General features: G+C 51.7%; 1 protein-coding gene across 5 annotated transcripts in view; it reads right to left on the reverse strand.

Annotated features, from left to right (window-relative positions):
- Positions 1-20,623, reverse strand: part of LOC137347801 (discoidin domain-containing receptor 2-like) — a 119,236-nt gene extending 98,613 nt beyond the window's left edge. For 2 of the 5 annotated variants that reach the window (XM_068012786.1, XM_068012781.1), the window contains exons 1-3: positions 20,450-20,623; positions 8,562-8,697; positions 6,019-6,121 (exon numbers count right to left, since the gene is read on the reverse strand). In XM_068012786.1, coding sequence (XP_067868887.1) covers positions 6,019-6,121; positions 8,562-8,697; positions 20,450-20,488 — 278 coding nt within the window. In that variant the 5' untranslated portion in view covers positions 20,489-20,623. Of the gene's footprint in view, positions 1-6,018; positions 6,122-8,561; positions 8,698-9,551; positions 9,754-13,818; positions 13,920-20,344; positions 20,429-20,449 lie in introns of those variants that run through there. The other 3 variants (XM_068012782.1, XM_068012785.1, XM_068012783.1) reach the window with 3 other exon arrangements.
- Between the last annotated feature and the right edge of the window lie 648 nt (positions 20,624-21,271).

Below are 21,271 nucleotides of genomic sequence, written 5' to 3' on the forward strand. Positions count from 1 at the left end.
GCTGCCTCTCTCTCTCACACGCACACACAGGCTGCCTCTCTCTCTCACACGCACACACAGGCTGCCTCTCTCTCTCACACGCACACACAGGCTGCCTCTCTCTCTCACACGCACACACAGGCTGCCTCTCTCTCTCACACGCACACACAGGCTGCCTCTCTCTCTCACACGCACACACAGGCTGCCTCTCTCTCTCACACGCACACACAGGCTGCCTCTCTCTCTCACACGCACACACAGGCTGCCTCTCTCTCTCACACGCACACACAGGCTGCCTCTCTCTCTCACACGCACACACAGGCTGCCTCTCTCTCTCACACGCACACACAGGCTGCCTCTCTCTCTCACACGCACACACAGGCTGCCTCTCTCTCTCACACGCACACACAGGCTGCCTCTCTCTCTCACACGCACACACAGGCTGCCTCTCTCTCTCACACGCACACACAGGCTGCCTCTCTCTCTCACACGCACACACAGGCTGCCTCTCTCTCTCACACGCACACACAGGCTGCCTCTCTCTCTCTCACGCACACACAGGCTGCCTCTCTCTCTCTCACGCACACACAGGCTGCCTCTCTCTCTCTCACGCACACACAGGCTGCCTCTCTCTCTCTCACGCACACACAGGCTGCCTCTCTCTCTCTCACGCACACACAGGCTGCCTCTCTCTCTCTCACGCACACACAGGCTGCCTCTCTCTCTCTCACGCACACACAGGCTGCCTCTCTCTCTCTCACGCACACACAGGCTGCCTCTCTCTCTCTCACGCACACACAGGCTGCCTCTCTCTCTCTCACGCACACACAGGCTGCCTCTCTCTCTCTCACGCACACACAGGCTGCCTCTCTCTCTCTCACGCACACACAGGCTGCCTCTCTCTCTCTCACGCACACACAGGCTGCCTCTCTCTCTCTCACGCACACACAGGCTGCCTCTCTCTCTCTCACGCACACACAGGCTGCCTCTCTCTCTCTCACGCACACACAGGCTGCCTCTCTCTCTCTCACGCACACACAGGCTGCCTCTCTCTCTCTCACGCACACACAGGCTGCCTCTCTCTCTCACGCACACACGGGCTGCCTCTCACACACACACACACACGGGCTGCCTGTCTCTCTCTCACACACACACACTGGCTGCCTCCCTCTCTCACACAGACACAGGCTGCCTCTCTCTCACACACACACAGGCTGCCTGTCTCTCACACACACACAGGCTGCCTGTCTCACACACACACACAGGCTGCCTGTCTCACACACACACACAGGCTGCCTGTCTCACACACACACACAGGCTGCCTGTCTCACACACACACACAGGCTGCCTGTCTCACACACACACACAGGCTGCCTGTCTCACACACACACACAGGCTGCCTGTCTCACACACACACACAGGCTGCCTGTCTCACACACACACACAGGCTGCCTGTCTCACACACACACACAGGCTGCCTGTCTCACACACACACACACACACACACACAGGCTGCCTGTCTCTCTCTCTCTCACACACACGGGCTGCTTGTCTCTCACACACACACACGGGCTGCCTGTCTCTCTCTCACACACACACAGGCTGCCTGTCTCTCTCTCACACACACACAGGCTGCCTGTCTCTCTCTCACACACACACAGGCTGCCTGTCTCTCTCTCACACACACACAGGCTGCCTGTCTCTCTCTCACACACACACAGGCTGCCTGTCTCTCACACACACACACACAGGCTGCCTCTCTCTCTCACACACACAGGCTGCCTCTCTCTCTCACACACACAGGCTGCCTCTCTCTCTCACACACACAGGCTGCCTCTCTCTCTCACACACACAGGCTGCCTCTCTCTCTCACACACACAGGCTGCCTCTCTCTCTCACACACACAGGCTGCCTCTCTCTCTCACACACACAGGCTGCCTCTCTCTCCTACACACACACAGGCTGCCTGTCTCTCCTACACACACACAGGCTGCCTGTCTCTCCTACACACACACAGGCTGCCTCTCTCTCTCACACACACAGACACAGGCTGCCTCTCTCACACACACACGCAGACACAGGCTGCCTGTCTCTCACACACAGGCTGCCTGTCTCTCACACACAGGCTGCCTGTCTCTCACACACAGGCTGCCTGTCTCTCTGACACACACACACGCTGCCTGTCTCTCTGACACACACACAGGCTGCCTGTCTCTCTGACACACACACAGGCTGCCTGTCTCTCTGACACACACACACACAGGCTGCCTGACTCTCTGACACACACACACACAGCCTCTCTCTCTCACACACACACAGGCTGCCTCTCTCTCGCGCACACACACACACACACACACACACACACACACACACAGGTTGGCTCTCTTTCTCAGACACACACACAGCCTCTCTCTCGCACACACACACAGGCTGCCGCTCGCTCGCACACACACACAGGCTGCCGCTCTCTCGCACACACACACAGGCTGCCGCTCTCTCGCACACACACACAGGCTGCCGCTCTCTCGCACACACACACAGGCTGCCGCTCTCTCGCACACACACACACAGGCTGCCTCTCTCTCGCACACACACACACAGGCTGCCTCTCTCTCGCACACACACACACAGGCTGCCTCTCTCTCGCACACACACACACAGGCTGCCTCTCTCTCGCACACACACACACAGGCTGCCTCTCTCTCACGCACACACACACAGGCTGCCTCTCTCTCGCACACACACACACAGGCTGCCTCTCTCTCGCACACACACACACAGGCTGCCTCTCTCTCACGCACACACACACAGGCTGCCTCTCTCACGCACACACACACAGGCTGCCTCTCTCTCACACACACATGCAGGCTGCCTCTCTCTCACTCACTCACACACACACATACACACAGGTTGCCTCTCTTTCACACACACACACACACCCTCTCTCTCTCTCTCACACACTGGCTGCCTCTCTCTCTCACACACACATAGACTGCCTCTCTCACACACACACACAGGCTGCCACTCTCTCTCACACACACACACAGGCTGCCACTCTCTCTCACACACACACACAGGCTGCCACTCTCTCTCACACACACACACAGGCTGCCACTCTCTCTCTCTCACACACACACACACACACATATACACACACACACAGGCTCTCTCTCTCACACACACCCAGGCTGGGTCTCTCGCTCTTTCTCACACACACAGGCAGTCTGTCATTCACTCTCTCTCTCGCGTGCGCGCACACAGAGACACACAAGGAAGGGCTCATTCTCACACACACACACTGGCTCACACTCACATACAAACTTTGGCTCGCTCACACTCTCACACACTGGCTCGCTCACACAGACACACACTGGCTCATTCGCTCGCTCACACACTCTGGCAGACTAAATCATTGACATGCACACACACACTGGCACAATAACTCAGTGACACACAAACTTACCTATACTGGCACACAACATGCCCACACACTGATGCATGCCGCCCCCCCCCCCCACCCCCACTCACTGACACACGCAACCCCCACCCGCCCCCCCCACTGACACATGCACCCCCACCCCCGTCACTGACAGGTTTCGGCGTGTTACTGGAATGCCCAGGGTCACTGAGAACAGTTGTAAAACTCCTGTAATGACATGCAAGACCATTTGTCTCATCTTCATCTGCTGGACAACTCATCAACACATCAGCAATTTTGCTTTTCTGTGCTTGCCATCCCGCCATTTTCCACCCAATGACAGGAAGAGGGAAATCCCAGGCAGGCCAGTGGAGCAAGTGAAAATCCCGGCCCGGGGTTTAAGGAACAAGATGCTTCAGAACCCTGTCTCCAAATTAACTCGATCCAAATGCTCCAAGTCCTCAAAGCTCGAGGAAGGAGCCAAGCTACATTTAAACAGTTGCACAACGTGTGCTTCTGGGCAGGTCAGGCCTTCACCATTGAATGTTGCTGACAGTTATTCAAATTATAGTTTGCGGTACATATCAATGATTTAGACTTATATGCAAGGGAATGATTAAGAAGTTTGCAGATGATACAAAATTTGGCCGTGTAGTTGATAGTGAGAAAGGAAGCTGCAGACTGCAGGTAGATATCAACAGACTGGTCAGGAAAGCAGAAAAGTGGTAAATGGAATTCAATCTGGAGAAGTGTGAAGAAATGCAGTTGGAGAGAACAAACAAGGCAAAGGAATACACAATACGTGGTAGGATACTGAAAAGCGTAGAGGAACATAGGGACCTTGGGATCTGTGTCAGGGCATCGAACAGCTGGAGCATTAATTAAGTGAATTAAGTTGATTTGAATGGATTGGACCCGGAAGGGGAAGGAAGGGGCAGTTTGTTGAGCCCCACCAAACTCCACATTACTGAGCCTAAATAATCTGAGAAACAATATGGAATATGCAGTCCTGAGACTTGCCCCAATGCAGAAGTGAAGGGGGGGGGGGGTGGGGGTGGGGGGGTCACAGAAATCTGAAATCCTTCAGCTGGAGAAATACAAGTTGGTACATGTCAGGAACTTTTATACAGGAGAGGGAGCTGAAGGCCTTAAAGATAAAGTCCCTCATGGCAGACTGATACAAAAGGTGAAGTCACATGGGATCAGATGTGAGCTGGCAAGATGGATACAGAACTGGCTCGGTCATGGAAGACAGAGGGTAGCAGTGGAAGGGTGTTTTTCTGAATGGAGGGATGTGACTAGTGGTGTTCCGCAGGGATCAGTGCTGGGACCTTTACTTTGGAGGAAAATGTAGCTGGTCGGATTCCTAAGTTTGCGGACGACACAAAGGTTGGTGGAGTTGCAGACAGTGATGAGGATTGTCAGAGGATACAGCAGGATATAGATCGGTTGGAGACTTGGGCGGAGAAATGGCAGATGGAGTTTAATCCGGACAAATGTGAGGTAATGCATTTTGGAAGGTCTAATGCAGGTGGGAAGTATACAGTAAATGGCAGAACCCTTAGGAGTATTGACAGGCAGAGAGATCTGGGCGTACAGGTCCACAGGTCACTGAAAGTGGCAACGCAGGTGGATAAGGTAGTCAAGAAGGCATACGGCATGCATCGGTTGGGGCATAGAGTATAAAAATAGGCAAGTCATGTTGCAGCTGTACAGAACTTTAGTTAGGCCACACTTAGAATATTGCGTGCAATTCTGGTCGCCACACTACCAGAAGGATGTGGAGGCTTTGGAGAAGGTACAGAAGAGGTTTACCAGGATGTTGCCTGGTCTGGAGGGCATTAGCTATGAGGAGAGGTTGGATAAACTCGGATTGTTTTCACTGGAACGACGGAGGTGGAGGGGTGACCTGATAGAGGTTTACAAAGTTATAAGCGACATGGACAGAGTGGATAGTCAGAAGCTTTTTCCCAGGGTGGAAGAGTCAGTTACTAGGGGACATAGGTTTAAGGTGCGAAGGGCAAAGTTTAGAGGGGATGTGCGAGGCAAGTTCTTTACACAGAAGGTGGTGAGTGCCTGGAACTTGTTGCCGGGGGAGGTGGTGGAAGCAGGTACCATAGAGACGTTTAAGAGGCATCTTGACAAATACATGAATAGGATGGGAATAGAGGGATACGGACCCCGGAAGTGCAGAAGGTTTTAGTTTAGGCAGGCATCAAGATCAGCGCAGGCTTGGAGGGCCGAATGGCCTGTTGCTGTGCTGTACTGTTCTTTGTTGTTGTATAACACCAACCTACACCATTAGAATAGGATCTCATGAGTACGTTCAACACATGGTCTGAGTGGGGGGGTGGGGAAGAGAGTGGGGGGGGTGGGGAAGAGAGTGGAGTGGGAGGAGAGGGGGGGGGGTTGGAGCAGGGGAGAGGGGGAGAATGACCTCGGGAGGGGGAGGACCAGGGGTTTTTCTTAACAGCGATACCTGTCGGGGTGAAGGAGCAGAGAGTTGCCCAATAGCTGCTGATGTCCGCCGTACCCATCAGGGTGGAGGACTGACAGTCACACACAATCCAAAGTTTAACGTGTGACAGAGCAGTTTCTGGGTACTGGCCCTGGATCCTCACCTGCCAAATCGGGCTGCAGTTGATCCATACCACTCACTGGATGCGGTGACGTCTTCATCTGGGATCGTGCCATCCTCCATTCCCAAAGCGTAGCGACACAGTCCTGTGGGAATAAGAAACACTGCAGTAACAGGTAAACTGCCTCCTGGGGAACTGTAAGATTATCCTTCACACCCCAGACAGAATAAATCCCAATGAATCAAGTATAGGCATTGTGCTCCTTTATCAAGAGCTAGAAGAGGTGTCAATGATTATAGAATCATAGAACTTTAAAGCACAAAAGGAGGCCATTCAACCCATCATGCTTGTGCTGGCTCTTTGGAACAACTATCCAATAAGTCCCTTTCAGGTGGTGCATTCCAGACTACAACAGTTTTAACTGTCCCTGTGCAGTGCTGAGTTTGCGTTACTCGACTAGTAACCCTGAGAACATAAATGCAAATCCCACCATGACAGACCATGAATTTGAATGAAGTTTAAAAAAAACTTCTCAATATGAATATCTAGGGATGGAGTTTCCGTTATGGGCACAATTGGCGATCCGAGTGTAAATTGTACCCGAAATTGCGCTGGTTTTCCAAAGTGAAATGACGTTACAAATTTCTGCTCAAACTTATTCACATAATCACAAATGTAAAATCATCCATGAACCAATGCAATTGGGCAGTGTTTTTGAATGTAATTGTTTATTTTGTGCATTAAAATGCATGCCTTGATCTCTTTAAGAATAGTAAACCTGGTGCAGTTTTATTAATACAGCTGAAAATGGGCTTAGCACAAAAAATAAGCATTTTTAATCAGTGTCTACTGAGTAACTATCATTGAAGATGACTTTTAAAAATTGTACATTTACTACTTTCATTAGTGTACAGCAGTCAGTTCTTAGTAAGATAAATAAAAACAAGAAATGCTGGAATCACTCAGCAGGTCTGGCAGCATCTGTGGAAAGAGAAGCAGAGTTAACATTTCGGGTCAGTGACCCTTCTTCGGAACTTAGTAAGATAAATATTTTTTCATACTTAAAAACATTTAAAAGGTGCCCATTAGTATCCTTGCACCTAAACAAAACACTCCAAGGGCATAATCAACAGAAACTCACTGTGGCGATCAATTTGACCTGGGGATGTGGCCAGCCCTGTGGGCAAGGCCAGTTTCCAGTGGGATGTTTTTAAAACAGCATTAAGGATTGCGGAACCTCACTGCACATAGCTTCCTCGATTTCGAGCAAATTGCCCTGGAGAAACCAGTGCAACTTAGTGGAAACTCTATCCCTGTTATCAGTAATGGTGACCATGAAGCTGTCAGATTCTCATCAACAAGTGCCCTAATGTGCTTTAGGGAAGGAAGCCTGCCATCCTTACCCACTCTGGCCTATGTGACTCCAGTCCCACGCCAACATTAGTAGAGGGACCTTGGTGTACTTGTCCATAGATCACTGAAGGAATAGCACAGGTAGATAAGGTGGTTAGGAAGGCATATGGGATACTTGCCTTTATTAGCCAAGTCATAGAATAGAAGAGAAGGGAGGTTATGATGGAGCTGTATAAAACGCTAGTTAGGCCACAGCAGGAGTACTGTGTACAGTTCTGGTCACCGCAATATAGGAAGGATGTGATTGCACTGGAGAGGGTGCAGAGGAGATTCACCAGGATGTTGCCTGGGCTGGAGCATTTCAGCTATGAAGAGAGACTGGAAAGGGTAGGGTTGTTTTCCTTAGAGCAGAGAAGGCTGAGGGGGGACATGACTGAGGTATACAAAATTATGAGGGGCATAAATAGGGTAGATAGGAAGAAACTTTTTCCCTTAGCAGAGGGGTCAATAACCAGGGGTCATAGATTTAAGGTAAGGGGCAGGAGGTTTAGAGGGGATACGAGGAAAAATCTTTTCGCCCAGAGGGTGGTTGGAATCTGGAACACACTGCCTGAAGGGATGGTAGAGGCAGGTACCCTCACAACATTTAAGTATTTAGATGAGCACTTGAGATACCACAACATACAAGGCTATGGGCCAAATGCTGGAAAATGGGATTAGAATAGTTAGGTGCTTGATGGCTGGCACAGACACGAGGGGCTGAAGGGCCTGTTTCTGTGCTGTATAACTCTACGACTCTCTGAACATGGTTGACACTTAGTGCCTTCTGAAGCGGCCTCTCGGTTGCATCAAAGCCACTACCCAGCGGTTCAAGGAGGCCAACCACCACCTTCAGTAATAAAGGAGCAAGTGTCAGCAGGAAACCCAAGGAGGTGGAATCCCAGCTGAGCCTCAACAAATCTTCACAAGGTTTCCAGCAGGAATCACGGCATCAAATCATCCCAGGAGCAGCAATCTCCCTGCATCGACCCTTGCTGCAGCAACTGCCTGCCCAGTTGAGACCAGCTGACGTTGCAGAGAGAAGGTCGACAGTGGGCCTTCATGTTCCTTGTGACTGAGTCACTTAGTGGATTAGCAAAACCAATGGACTCCCAGCAGCCATTTGATAAACAGACAGAATCACCCGAACTGGGATTAATCAACCAACACTGGAGATTCCCAGAATTTCTTACCAGGATTGACTTGAGCTTTGGAATTCCCAGGATAGTAAAGCATCAGCAGGAAGCACCAAAGCATTCTGGGTAGGAAGGCACTGCTCGGACTGTGACAGAGATAATTTTGTCGCAAAAGAAATTCTGGTCTACATCTCTGTAAGGAAGGAAAATAAACGGAATAATCACCAGCAACAGGAATCAGGAAATAATTATCAGGAACATCAAGCAGGAAATAAACAGGATAATAACCGGGAAAGATAGCCAGGGAATAAAAGGAATTATCACCGTGAATACGAAGCACTGATTAAGAAACCGGAGGGTGTCTGTGTCCACACAGCTGTACAATAACAAGCTTTATTTCCATCCTTGTTGGCCTTTGTTTTATCCAAGTCCTGAGCCTCCCCTGACTCAATGATGGATGTACTAACTCTGGTCAATACTGTGCAAACACAGGCTTGGCAGCACTCGGCAAATTCCTTCACAAAGTCCCTTCCAGCTTCTCTCTCTCTCTCTCTTTCTGGCTCCTACTAAGAAAGCTAATGTCACATCAGCAAGTAAAATGCCCTGAACAATCTGCTGATGTTGATCTGCTCAAGTCAGAGGATGTGACCCATTACAGCCTCATTCAACCCTGGAAATCTGCCCCAAACTGTTCCTTGGCAATGAATCCTCAACAGATCAGCATTGGCAGAGAGTGACGAGGCATCGGTCTACACCAAGGACTGTGCCATTGTTTTTGTGTTTGAAATCAACTAGCTGTACTTAGGGCAGCTTGTGAATAAATAAACCTTTTATTAATCCTAGTGCCTCCTTCTAGATAAACACAGAGCCTGTTATCGGCATGACAGTTGCTGACTTACAATCTAACCACCAGCCCATTAAGGAGAAGAGCTCCCTACTTTCTGATAAAATGTCGGCTAGTTTAATGGAAAGTAAAGACAAAGCAGAAATTTAAATGGGTTTAACATCCACCGCACTGCAGATAATCAAAGGATTCTCAACACTCACCTATCTTAACAGTTGTCCAACACGAATCAACATTAAAAACAGCTCATTTGACAGATGATTGCACTGGGGGTGCCAATCAAGCATGTGAACAGACTGTAGCCCCGCCGTACCTACTCCCTGGCCCTAGCCGCCACGAGCCCAGTTATTTTTCAAAGTCCTCCCACTTCACTCCACCAATTTTATCGCATTTTGAACCAGAATTGCAACACCACTGATATAGTTAACACTGAGCTCTCTGGTGGCTTATTATTCCCAATGATGCCCATCTGAGCTTTCCTGGAGGTAACAGAAAATTCAACAGGATTTGAGCGTAACTAAATCTGAATGTCAGGCAACAAGTCAACAGGTACAGCAGTGGATGCCTAGTGTGCGAGCAGCAAACTAGCCAGAATCATAATTATTATCTTCCTCTTATCTCCTCCAGAAAACACCCGACATGCCAGGCTTTTATTAAGCCAGAGCATCCTGATAAGCCCTGTACAATTATCGTTATATTACCACTGATCTACAAGGACAGGATAAGGAGCCTGCAGTTATTTACTCTGTTTAAAACTCTTAAGGCAATAGAGGAATTGGACCCTGATAATAATGAGTGCCATGGTTGGTTGCACTCTCGCTTGAGTTGGCTGGTCATGGGTTCAAGTCGCACTTCAGTGCTGTACTGAGGGAGCTGCAGTGCAAAGGTGCAGATGTTAAACTGAGGCTGCGTCTGCTCCCTCAGGTGGATGCATAAGATTCCACCACAGTATTTCAAAGACAAGCAGGGGAGCACGCCCCAGTGTCCCGGCCAATATTTATTGTAAAACAGATTATCTGATTATGACTTTGTTATTTGTGGGAACTTGCTGTGCACAAATTGGCTGCTGTGTTTTATTACAACAGTGACTACACTTCAAGGGTACTTCACTGGCTGTAAAGTACTTTGGGATTCCACAGACTGTGAAAGATTTTTAGATTTAGATTTTGGTGCTATATAAATGCAAAGGCTTTCTTTCCTATCGTGGGGATTGCCACAAACTCTAGAATCGAGGACATGGGCTGAAGTTTAGAAGAAGGCCCTCAGGAAGCAAAGGGTTAACTGCTTTCCACATAGGGAGCAAGCGTGTGGAATGAGTTATGCAGGACAGCACAGAAACAGTGTGTGTGGAAAGATTTCAGGGCAGATCGGAGAGATAATTGAGAGGCAAGACACTGTTCTCACACTCCCAGAATAATTTAATCTGGCACTCTTCACCCCAAATGAATCCAGCCCAACCTAACACTCTCCCTGCTCCCGCCTCCAGCGCTCTCAGTTCAGCTTGGCACTGCTTTGTCCCCTCCCCCAGGTAACGCTCACATTCTCCATTTCACATCAGTTAACCCTGATACTCAATCTCAAAACATCCCGATCCTGACCCATCCCTCTATTGCCGTCGCTGTTCCCCAGTTGCATGCAATTTGAGTCTAGCTGTCAACGTCCCAGTCCGACGCCCAGTATTACTCCAAGATTTCAATGGCAGTGATCCCAGTCCCCTGTATAATGAAGGCTGGAGCTCCTGCTCATCTGACAATACCTCTCCACACTACACGGCATCCAGGAGGCCCACTACTATTAGAAGTCAAGGGGATGGGGCAGGGGCAATATTGAGGAGAGAGGGATCATAATCCTGTCCAGTAGGAGTGGGGGAAGAGAGGGGTTACAATAACTATGGTCCACACTTATCTTCGTCACCACCCGACTCCCTCCCCAGTACCAACTGGTACAAAAGTATCAGCCCATCCACGAGAGGTGAATCCCAGCGTATGACTCAGTGGGCCCGATCGAGCCACCACGGGCCAGTACATCCTGCCAGTGAGACACCTCTGGAGTCGGTCGCAGCTCCGAGTACTCTACCCACACATAAGAAATAGAAAGAGTAGACCATATAGCCCCTTGCACCTGCTCCTCCATTCAATAAGTCTGAATTCGATCTCAACTCTACTTTCCCGCCTCTCTCCCATATCCGTTGATTCCCTTAAGAGTCTAAAGATCTATCAATCTCAGCTTTGAGTGTATTCATCGACTGATAATCCACAGCTCTCTGCAGTAGAGAATTCCAAAGATTCACAAGCCTCTGAGTGAAGACATTTCTCACCTCAGCATTAGCTGGCCAATCCCTTACCCTGAAACTGTGAACCTTAGTTCTTGACTCTCCAGCCAGGGGAAACATCCCATCAGCATCTACCCAGTCAAGCCCTCGCAGAATCTTATATGCTTCAATTAGATCACCTCTCATTCTTCTAAACTCCAGAGAATGTAGGCCCATTCTATTCAATTGCTTCTCATAGGACAACCCTCTCAATCCAGGGACCAGTCTAGTGAACATTCATTGCACTGCCTCTAAGGCAACCATATTCTTAAGTACAGAAACCAAAGCTGTACACAATATTTCAGGTATGGTCTCACCAAGGCCCTGTTCAATTGCAGTGAGACTTCTTTATTCTTGTACAAAGGCCCTCCAAGCCTGCGCCGATCTTGATGCCTGCCTAAACTAAAACCTTCTGCACTTCCGGGGACCGTATCCCTCTATTCCCATCCTATTGTAATCCCTTTGCAATAAAGGCCAACACACCATTTGCCTTCCTAATTGCTTGCTGTACCGGCAGGTTAACTTTTGTTTTGTGTACAAGAGCATCCAAGTCCCTCTGTACATCAACATTTCAAAAATATTCTGTTTTCATATTCTTCCGACCAAAGTGAATAACCTCACATTTCCCCACATTTATATCCCTTTGCAGACTCTGTGTCCTTCTGACAGCTCATTTTCCCACCTAGCTTTGTATCATTAGCAAACTTAGATACATGGATACATTACACTCAGTCCCTTTTCTAAGTCATTATTATAGCTTGTAAATAGCTGAGGCCCCAGCACTGATCCTTGCGGCACTCCACTCACAACAGCCTGCCAATTTGAAGATGGCCCATTTATTTCTGGTCTGTTTTTGGCCTTTAACTAATCCTCAATCCATGCTAATATATTACTCCCAACGCCATGAGCCCTTAACTTGTGCAGTCACAGCGTGAGGAGTGAGACATATATCTGTGTCCTAAAGCAACTGCTGAAATGAGTATAGACCAAAACAGGAGACCTAACAGGGTATGACTAGAGCCTGATGAAGAGAAAGCAGCACAGGTGACTATTAGCTTTCCCTGTATCCCAATGTCAAGAGAGAGGCCATCTCTACACTTTCAGGATCATATCGAATCGTACAGCACAGAAGGAGGCCATTCAGCACATTGTGCCTGTGCTCGCCCTTTGAACGAGTTACCCAATTAATCCCACTCCCCTGCTATTTCCTAGCCCTTTTCTCCTTTTTCAACCATTTATCCAATTTCCTTTTGACAGTTACTATTGGATCTGCTTCCACCTTCCTTTCAGCCAGTGAATTCCTAACCACAGTAGCTCGCTGCATAATAAGATTTCTTCTCAGCTCCTCCTCCGTTTTTTTGTCGACTATCTTAAATCTGTGTACTCTGATTACTGACCCTCCTGCCAGTGGAAAGAGAGATTCTCTTTATTTACTTTGCCTAAACCCTTCATGATTTTGAACATCTTAATCAAATCTCCCTTTATCCTTCCCTGCTCTAAGGAGATCTGCCCCAGTTTCTCTAGTCTCTCCACATTGCCTGGAGGCTTCCTACTTCTGGTACTATTTTGAATGCGGCGTGACTGTCGGAACAAGCTGGACTGCGGCTGCTCAGGCCTCATAGTGTTAATGGTTGCGTTTGCATGGAGTGGGTGGGGAGGGGAGGGGGGTTGGGGGGAGAGACACAGGCTAATTGACTGCAGCTGAAACCCTGAACACAATCAAACTGGAGCTGCCTGGGGAACTTGGGCAGAATTCACTTAGAGAAGCCAAAAAAACAGGGCCCAGAGGTGGAACAGATGGTTAAGGTCATGGAATTGGTTCCCGCTGCTGCAAGTTCATCACAAATTCCACTGTCAGTCTCTCTTCCCCTCCCCACCCCCACCAGAATCTGTGCAACTTAACCGACTGGGAACTCTGCAGAACTCGTACTTTGTTCAGCAAGAAAGCAGAGGGGGTAGAAGCCTTCAACATGAGGCCATTACACAGATAGAGCACAGACAGCCCATTGCTGCCAGCTCTGCCTCGTATCTTAATAACATTAAACACAAGATGAGGCCATTCTGCACCGGGGCCAGTTCTGCCGTTCAGTTAGATCACGGCTGATCTGACCCTGAACTCCCTTTGCCCATCTTTGCTCCAAATTTCTTGATACGCTTACCTAGAAAAAATCTCATTCTTGAAACTACAATTAACCCGCAACATCCACAGCATTTTGAGGGAGAGTGTTCCAGGTTTCTATGACGTGTGAAAAAGCACTTCCCGATTTCACCTCTGAATGGCTTAGCTAAACTTTTACGTTGATTCTCCTCTTCAGGGCTTTGTTCCGTTAAAGCACATCATTCCACTCCCTCCTTCCTGCTCTCCCCACCCCATCACTCTGTAATGCCTTTCAAACGGTGACTCATACCGTGACATCGCTAACCATCTTAACAAGACACAGAACTACAGTTCAAAATGGCCGCAAGGACAACCATTACTGTGTGTAGAACAGGTCTGTTTATTCCTTGTGCCAGGACACAACAGAGCTTGAGGTTGCCTCTGGATCAGCAACAGACAGCCACAAGCTGTATGGAATCAAAGAATTTTACAGCATGGAGTGACACCATTCGGCCCATCATGTCTGCACCAGCTGACAAGGAACCAACCAGCCTAATCCCACTTTCCAGCTCTTGGTCCAATCAAAAGCTCCAATCGCTTGCCACCTTCAACACACGTTGAAGTCCTGGAATCATTTGTTCCTCCCAGAGCCCCATTGGACAGGACAAGTGGAAAATCAAAGACTATGTGGGGGCTGGGGGAGGTGAGCAAGGGGCACAGTACTCCATACTCAGCTACTGAGACACAACAGGACTGTGAAAGTACCAGGCTGAATGACAGTGGGGTGAGAGTGTAAAAGAAGGAAGGAAAATGAACTGTGCTGAGGAGGAAAGATATAAAATTGAGTGAGTGGCTAGACATGGGACAACAGAGAGAACACAGTCTATGATGGAGTGTGTAATGGAAAACAGCAGGCAAGAAAGTGATGGCAAATGAATTACACAATGCACAGAACAGAAGCAGGGTATTCAGCCCAACTAGTCTATGCCCATGTTTATGCTCCACATATAGCTTCTCCCACTTCATTTCATCCTTTCAGAACATCCTTCTCTTTCTTTTTCCCTCATGGATATATCCAGCTTCCCCTTAAATGCATCTATGCTAATTGCCTCAACTACTCCACGTGGTCAAGAATTCCACATTCTAACCACTCTCTGGGTAAAGAAGTTTCTCCTGAATCCCTTATAGATTTATTAGTAACTATATTTTATTTATGGCCCCTAATTCTGGTCTCCCCAACAAATGGAAACATCTTTCCTTTATCTACCATACCGATTGTCTCAGACATGAGGTCGACAGCTCGGTAAGCCGCAAGGGCTGGCTGCTGAGATCTGGGGATTTGCCTATAACACTGAGGTCAAAATCTTCCCTTGGATGTCTGAAATTCAATGGTGGGGCTGGACTATGGCCGGGGCTCGGCTCTACTGATCCGGCTATGGCCGGGGCTCGGCTTCAATGGGCGGATTATGACTGCCCTGTGCTTTTCCTTCCTAGGTGTCTCCCGGTTGGGCCAGGGTTTACTGTCCTGGCTGTGGACAGGCCGGGCCTGGGCCCTACCACTGTAATCACACACCTGTCTAGACAACCTTGCCCAACTCATAAAACTCAAGCCATTTTCTATCAGTGTCTGTCAGACCGTCGCCATCCCCAACTTGTGTGAACACATCCAAAGGAAGAAGGTAAATGAGGAGGTGGGGCTGGGATAGGGGTGTTAGGCACTGTCAGTAGAGAGAAAGAGACACTCTGCTTCCCACCACTGTGAGCAGCATCTGGGTATCCAGCATCTCACAAACAGCCCCAGCCTCTAAACCCAACACCACAACCACTTAACACAAATACACTCAACATGTGCTAAGAGACAGACTCAGTGAATGAGCCTTTCTCCCAGGTAAATAAGGCAGTGTGCCAAGTGCTTTCTCCAGGTCTCTCAAGCCACTGAAGCCAATACCACAGTCTGCATCACTTTAGAAAACTGGAATCACAAGCCAATACAGTGTCATCCACACATCCCATCTCACAGTCACTGGCTCGAAAGAGCAACAGGGGTACTGGGCACACAGGAGGACAAACAATATTAGAACATCCGTATGTCTAATTCACAGCTGTACAACTCTCATCAGCTCCCAGTGCAACCCAGATACAAAGTTATAGGTAGATCTTTACAATGCAATACATGCCCAGCACAGTTCGTGCACCTGTGAGTACAGCACCAGCAGAAGTCAGTGCCTGTTGTGGACACTGGGTAAATTGCCAGCAGTGGTCAGTGCCTGTTGTGGACACTGGGTAAATTGCCAGCAGTGGTCAGTGCCTGTTGTGGACACTGGGTAAATTGCCAGCAGTGGTCAGTGCCTGTTGTGGACACTGGGTAAATTGCCAGCAGTGGTCAGTGCCTGCTCTATTCTCTGGGTAGAATGGCAGCAGTGGTCAATGCCTGTTCTGATCTCTGGGTAAATTGCCAGCAGTGGTCAGTGCCTGCTCTATTCTCTGGGTAGAGTGGCAGCAGTGGTCAGTGCCTGCTCTATGCTCTGGGTAGAATGACAGCAGTGGTCAGTGCCTGTTCTGGACACTGGGTAAATTGCCAGCAGTGGTCAGTGCCTGCTCTATTCTCTGGGTAGAATGGCAGCAGTGGTCAATGCCTGTTCTGATCTCTGGGTAAATTGCCAGCAGTGGTCAGTGCCTGTTCTGGACACCGGGTAAATTGACAGCAGTGGTCAATGCCTGTTCTGATCTCTGGGTAAATTGCCAGCAGTGGTCAGTGCCTGTTCTGGACACCGGGTAAATTGACAGCAGTGGTCAGTGCCCAAACCATGTGCAGATGCAATATGAAGCTTGCTGAGCTTCAGCCTCATTTGGAAACATTCAGGAATTAAGTCTATGTAGCGCCAAACACAAACCAAGAATCTCATCAGCAAATTCCTTCAAAGAAGGGCTGAAAATAGGACCGCAAATAGAGGCAGACGAAACATGCTCAGGGTCTTCAACCTGCATCTCAACTCGGCTCCGCTCACCCTCGCTACCCTCCCTCACCACCTTCAGCCTCACCCCTGCATATCACCACCTCCATCCTCACCTTCATCACAACAAGCCTTTTCCAGGGGTGAGGCTATAGGTGGTGTAAGAGGGTAGTGAGGGTGAGCGGAGCCGAGTTGAGATGCAGATTGAAGACCCTGAGCATGTTTCGTCTGCCTCTATTTTAATCTGCGGTCCTATTTTCAGCCCTTCTTTGAAGGAATTTGCTGATGAGATTCTCTTGCACATACTTCCCTTCCCACTTTCAATCCTTGCACCCTCTAATGCTGGGAAAGCTGTGTCCATATCTCCCTCTCCAGTGGCACTCATCCACACTGACACTACTGTACTCAGAGTACCTCTCGTTCCAACTCCCTAAATCTCCCTGCTAGCCAGTTTAAGTTTTATGTGAATGAAGTGCAGCCACTGTGCGTTGGTGGTGGAGGGAGTGAATGATTGTGAATGGGGTGCCAATCAAGCGGGCTGCTTTGTCCTGGATGGTGTTGAGCTTCGTGAGTGTTGTTGGAACTGCACCCATCCAGACAAGCGGAGAGTATTCCATCACACCCCTGACTTGTGCCTTGTAGATGGTGGACAGGCTTTGGGGAGTCAGGAGGCGAGTTACTCACCGCAGGATTCCTAGCCTCTGACCTGCTCTTATATGGCTACTCCAGTTCAGTTTCTGGTCAATGGTAACCCCCAGTATATTGATAGTGGGGGAAATCAGCAATGGTAATACCATTGAATATCAAGGGGAGATAGTTCGATTCTTGTTAGAGATGGTCATTGCCTGGCACTCGTGTGCAACGTATGTTACTTGCCACTTATCAGCCCAAGCCTGAATATTGTCCAGGTCTTGCTGCAATGGACCTCCTGAACACTCTTTCACAGTGAGCCTGCCTCACTACCTCTCAGAAATACATTATCTCCTAAAATTCTCCCTTCCCACCTCCGATTTAGGATCACTCTCCCCCTCTGCCCCAACTCTCGCCCAGGCAAACCGCTCCCCCTCCTCCCCACCAACCCCAGACTCACCCCTTCCCCTCAGCCCTAATGGGGCACTCCTTTCCCCATCCTGTGCCTCACCCTCACCCCCAACAGCACACCCCTGCCCTTCTCCCCCTATCCCAGGCACTTCCTTCCTCATGCCATGCAGCCACTTACGCACCAGGCTCTCTACACCCTCTCTCTGTCTCTCCTCCTCCCTCATCCACCCCTCTCCTTCCACTCATGCCTGTCTCTCCTCCAAACACTTTATGGCCTTTCTCCTCCGGACTCTCAGTCCCCTTACTGCACCACGTACCCGTTACTGCACCATATATCGGGGCTTCTACAGACCACAAGCCAACCCCACCCCCAGCGTTTAATTAACTCCACGATATGCAAGGCCGCATCACCCTCCCACTCTACCTGATTGAGGATACAAAGTTCATTGTCCTCTGAATTTTGCACGTTTCTCCAAAAGCTGCTAATTCCACACCACGAGCAACCTTGCTCCTCGACCAACTGCACTCTGTTCAAATTAAGGCTGTTTCTGACACTTTTTTCCCCAGAGTCTCCCTTTCTCCACCATCACAACCCCTAACCTGGGGGTCACCAAACCCGAATTACCAAATCTTCCCTCTCCACCTTTCGCCTGGTGCCCTGTGGCATCTTGATCTCTCTATTAGGTCCAGCAACGTTATGCAACCGTTCTGTTGAAAATCGTGGCTCATTCTCACTATTCACTTCAACAGATCTACTGAATTGCTCAGTGGGTAGAAATACCACAAAGCAACCAAAAGCAAAATCCCTCCTCAGTCCCTGAAACTGAAAAACCAGCCCAGACCAAAGACCCTGACTGAACCATCAAAAATACACTGAGCTTAACGCATGCAGCAGCCCCACATACCCCGGGCTGAGCCCCCGGCACTGACCCCGGGCCCAATGTCCCACACTGACCCCGGGCCAAATCTCCGGCACTGACCCCGGGACCCAATCTCTGGCACTGACCCCGGGACCCAATCTCTGGCACTGACCCCGGGACCCAATCTCCGGCACTGACCCCGGGCCCAATGTCCCACACTGACCCCGGGACCAAATCTCTGGCACTGACCCCGGGCCAAATCTCCGGCACTGACCCCGGGCCCAATGTCCCACACTGACCCCGGGACCCAATCTCCGGCACTGACCCCGGGCCCAATGTCCCACACTGACCCCGGGACCCAATCTCCGGCACTGACCCCGGGACCCAATCTCCGGCACTGACCCCGGGACCCAATCTCCGGCACTGACCCCGGGACCCAATCTCCGGCACTGACCCCGAGACCCAATCTCCGGCACTGACCCCGGGCCAAATCTCCGGCACTGACCCCGGGCCAAATCTCCGGCACTGACCCCGGGCCCAATGTCCCACACTGACCCCGGGCCCAATGTCCCACACTGACCCCGGGACCCAATCTCCGGCACTGACCCCGGGACCCAATCTCCGGCACTGACCCCGGGACCCAATCTCCGGCACTGACCCCGGGACCCAATGTCCCACACTGACCCCGGGACCCAATCTCCGGCACTGACCCCGGGACCCAATGTCCCAAACTGACCCCGGGACCCAATCTCCGGCACTGACCCCGGGACCCAATCTCCGGCACTGACCCCGGGACCCAATCTCCGGCACTGACCCCGGGACCCAATCTCCGGCACTGACCCCGGGCCCAATGTCCCACACTGACCCCGGGACCCAATCTCCGGCACTGACCCCGGGCCAAATGTCCCACACTGACCCCGGGACCCAATCTCCGGCACTGACCCCGGGCCAAATCTCCGGCACTGACCCCGGGACCCAATCTCCGGCACTGACCCCGGGCCCAATGTTCCACACTGACCCCGGGACCCAATCTCCGGCACTGACCCCGGGCCCAATGTTCCACACTGACCCCGGGACCCAATCTCCGGCACTGACCCCGGGCCAAATCTCCGGCACTGACCCCGGGACCCAATCTCTGGCACTGACCCCGGGCCCAATGTTCCACACTGACCCCGGGACCCAATCTCCGGCACTGACCCCGGGCCCAATGTTCCACACTGACCCCGGGACCCAATCTCTGGCACTGACCCCGGGCCAAATCTCCGGCACTGACCCCGGGCCCAATGTTCCACACTGACCCCGGGACCCAATCTCCGGCACTGACCCCGGACCCAATCTCCGGCACTGACCCCGGGACCCAATCTCCGGCACTGACCCCGGGACCCAATCTCCGGCACTGACCCCGGGCCCAATGTCCCACACTGACCCCGGGACCCAATCTCCGGCACTGACCCCGGGCCAAATGTCCCACACTGACCCCGGGACCCAATCTCCGGCACTGACCCCGGGCCAAATCTCCGGCACTGACCCCGGGACCCAATCTCTGGCACTGACCCCGGGACCCAATCTCTGGCACTGACCCCGGGCCCAATGTTCCACACTGACCCCGGGACCCAATCTCCGGCACTGACCCCGGGCCCAATGTCCCAAACTGACCCCGGGACCCAATCTCTGGCACTGACCCCGGGCCAAATCTCCGGCACTGACCCCGGGCCCAATGTCCCACACTGACCCTCATGGCGCTTCCAGTCCGTTGATGGCAGTCAGTCGCTCGGTCCAACGGGCGGTCTGGGTCACAGAGACGGATCCCCGAATCCCAGCCCGGCCACTCACTCACCGCCTTTCCCCTGTCCCGGCCAAGCTGCTGTCCCGTCATTGCCGCGGGTTCGCGGGCAACGGCCGCCGGCTCCAAACTCCGGGCCGGCTCCGGCGGCTCTACCTGAGAGTCTGTCCCGCTCCTCAACCTCCTCCCGCTCCGGAAACCAGGCTCTGCCTCCCCGGCAGACCCACGTCAATCACCGCGGCCAGACCAGCCCCCTCTCCCTCAAATCCAGCCCCCCTCTCCTCCTCCTCCTCCTCCTCCCACCCTCACTTCTCCTCCCCCCTCTCCTCTCCCTAAACCTCCACTCCCCCACCCTCAAACACCCCTCTCCCCTCTCTCCCTCCCTCTCCCCTCTCTCCCTCCCCCCCCTCTCCCCCTCCCCCCCTCTCCCCCTCTCCCCCCTCTCCTCCCCCCCTCTCCTCCCCCCCTCCCCTCCCCCCCTCCCTCCCCCCCTCTCCCCCTCCCTCCCCCCCTCTCCCCTCCCCCCTCTCCCCCTCCCTCCCTCTCCCCCTCCCTCCTCCCTCCCCCCTCCCTCCTCCCTCCCCCCCTCCCTCCTCCCTCCCCCCCTCCCTCCTCCCTCCTCTCCCCCCTCCCTCCTCCCCCACTCCCCCCCTCCCTCCTCCCCCCACTCCCCCCCTCCCTCCTCCCCCCACTCCCCCCCTCCCCCCTCCCCCCACTCCCCCCCTCCCCCCTCCCCCCACTCCCCCCCTCCCCTCTCCCCCCACTCCCCCTCTCCCCCCCCTCCCTCCTCCCCCCACTCCCCCCCTCCCTCCTCCCCGCCTCCCTCCTCCCCCCACTCCCCCCCTCCCTCCTCCCCCCTCCCCCCCCTCCCTCCTC

The sequence above is a fragment of the Heterodontus francisci genome, chromosome 32 (assembly GCF_036365525.1).
Source record: "Heterodontus francisci isolate sHetFra1 chromosome 32, sHetFra1.hap1, whole genome shotgun sequence".
NCBI classification, from domain to species: domain Eukaryota; kingdom Metazoa; phylum Chordata; class Chondrichthyes; order Heterodontiformes; family Heterodontidae; genus Heterodontus; species Heterodontus francisci.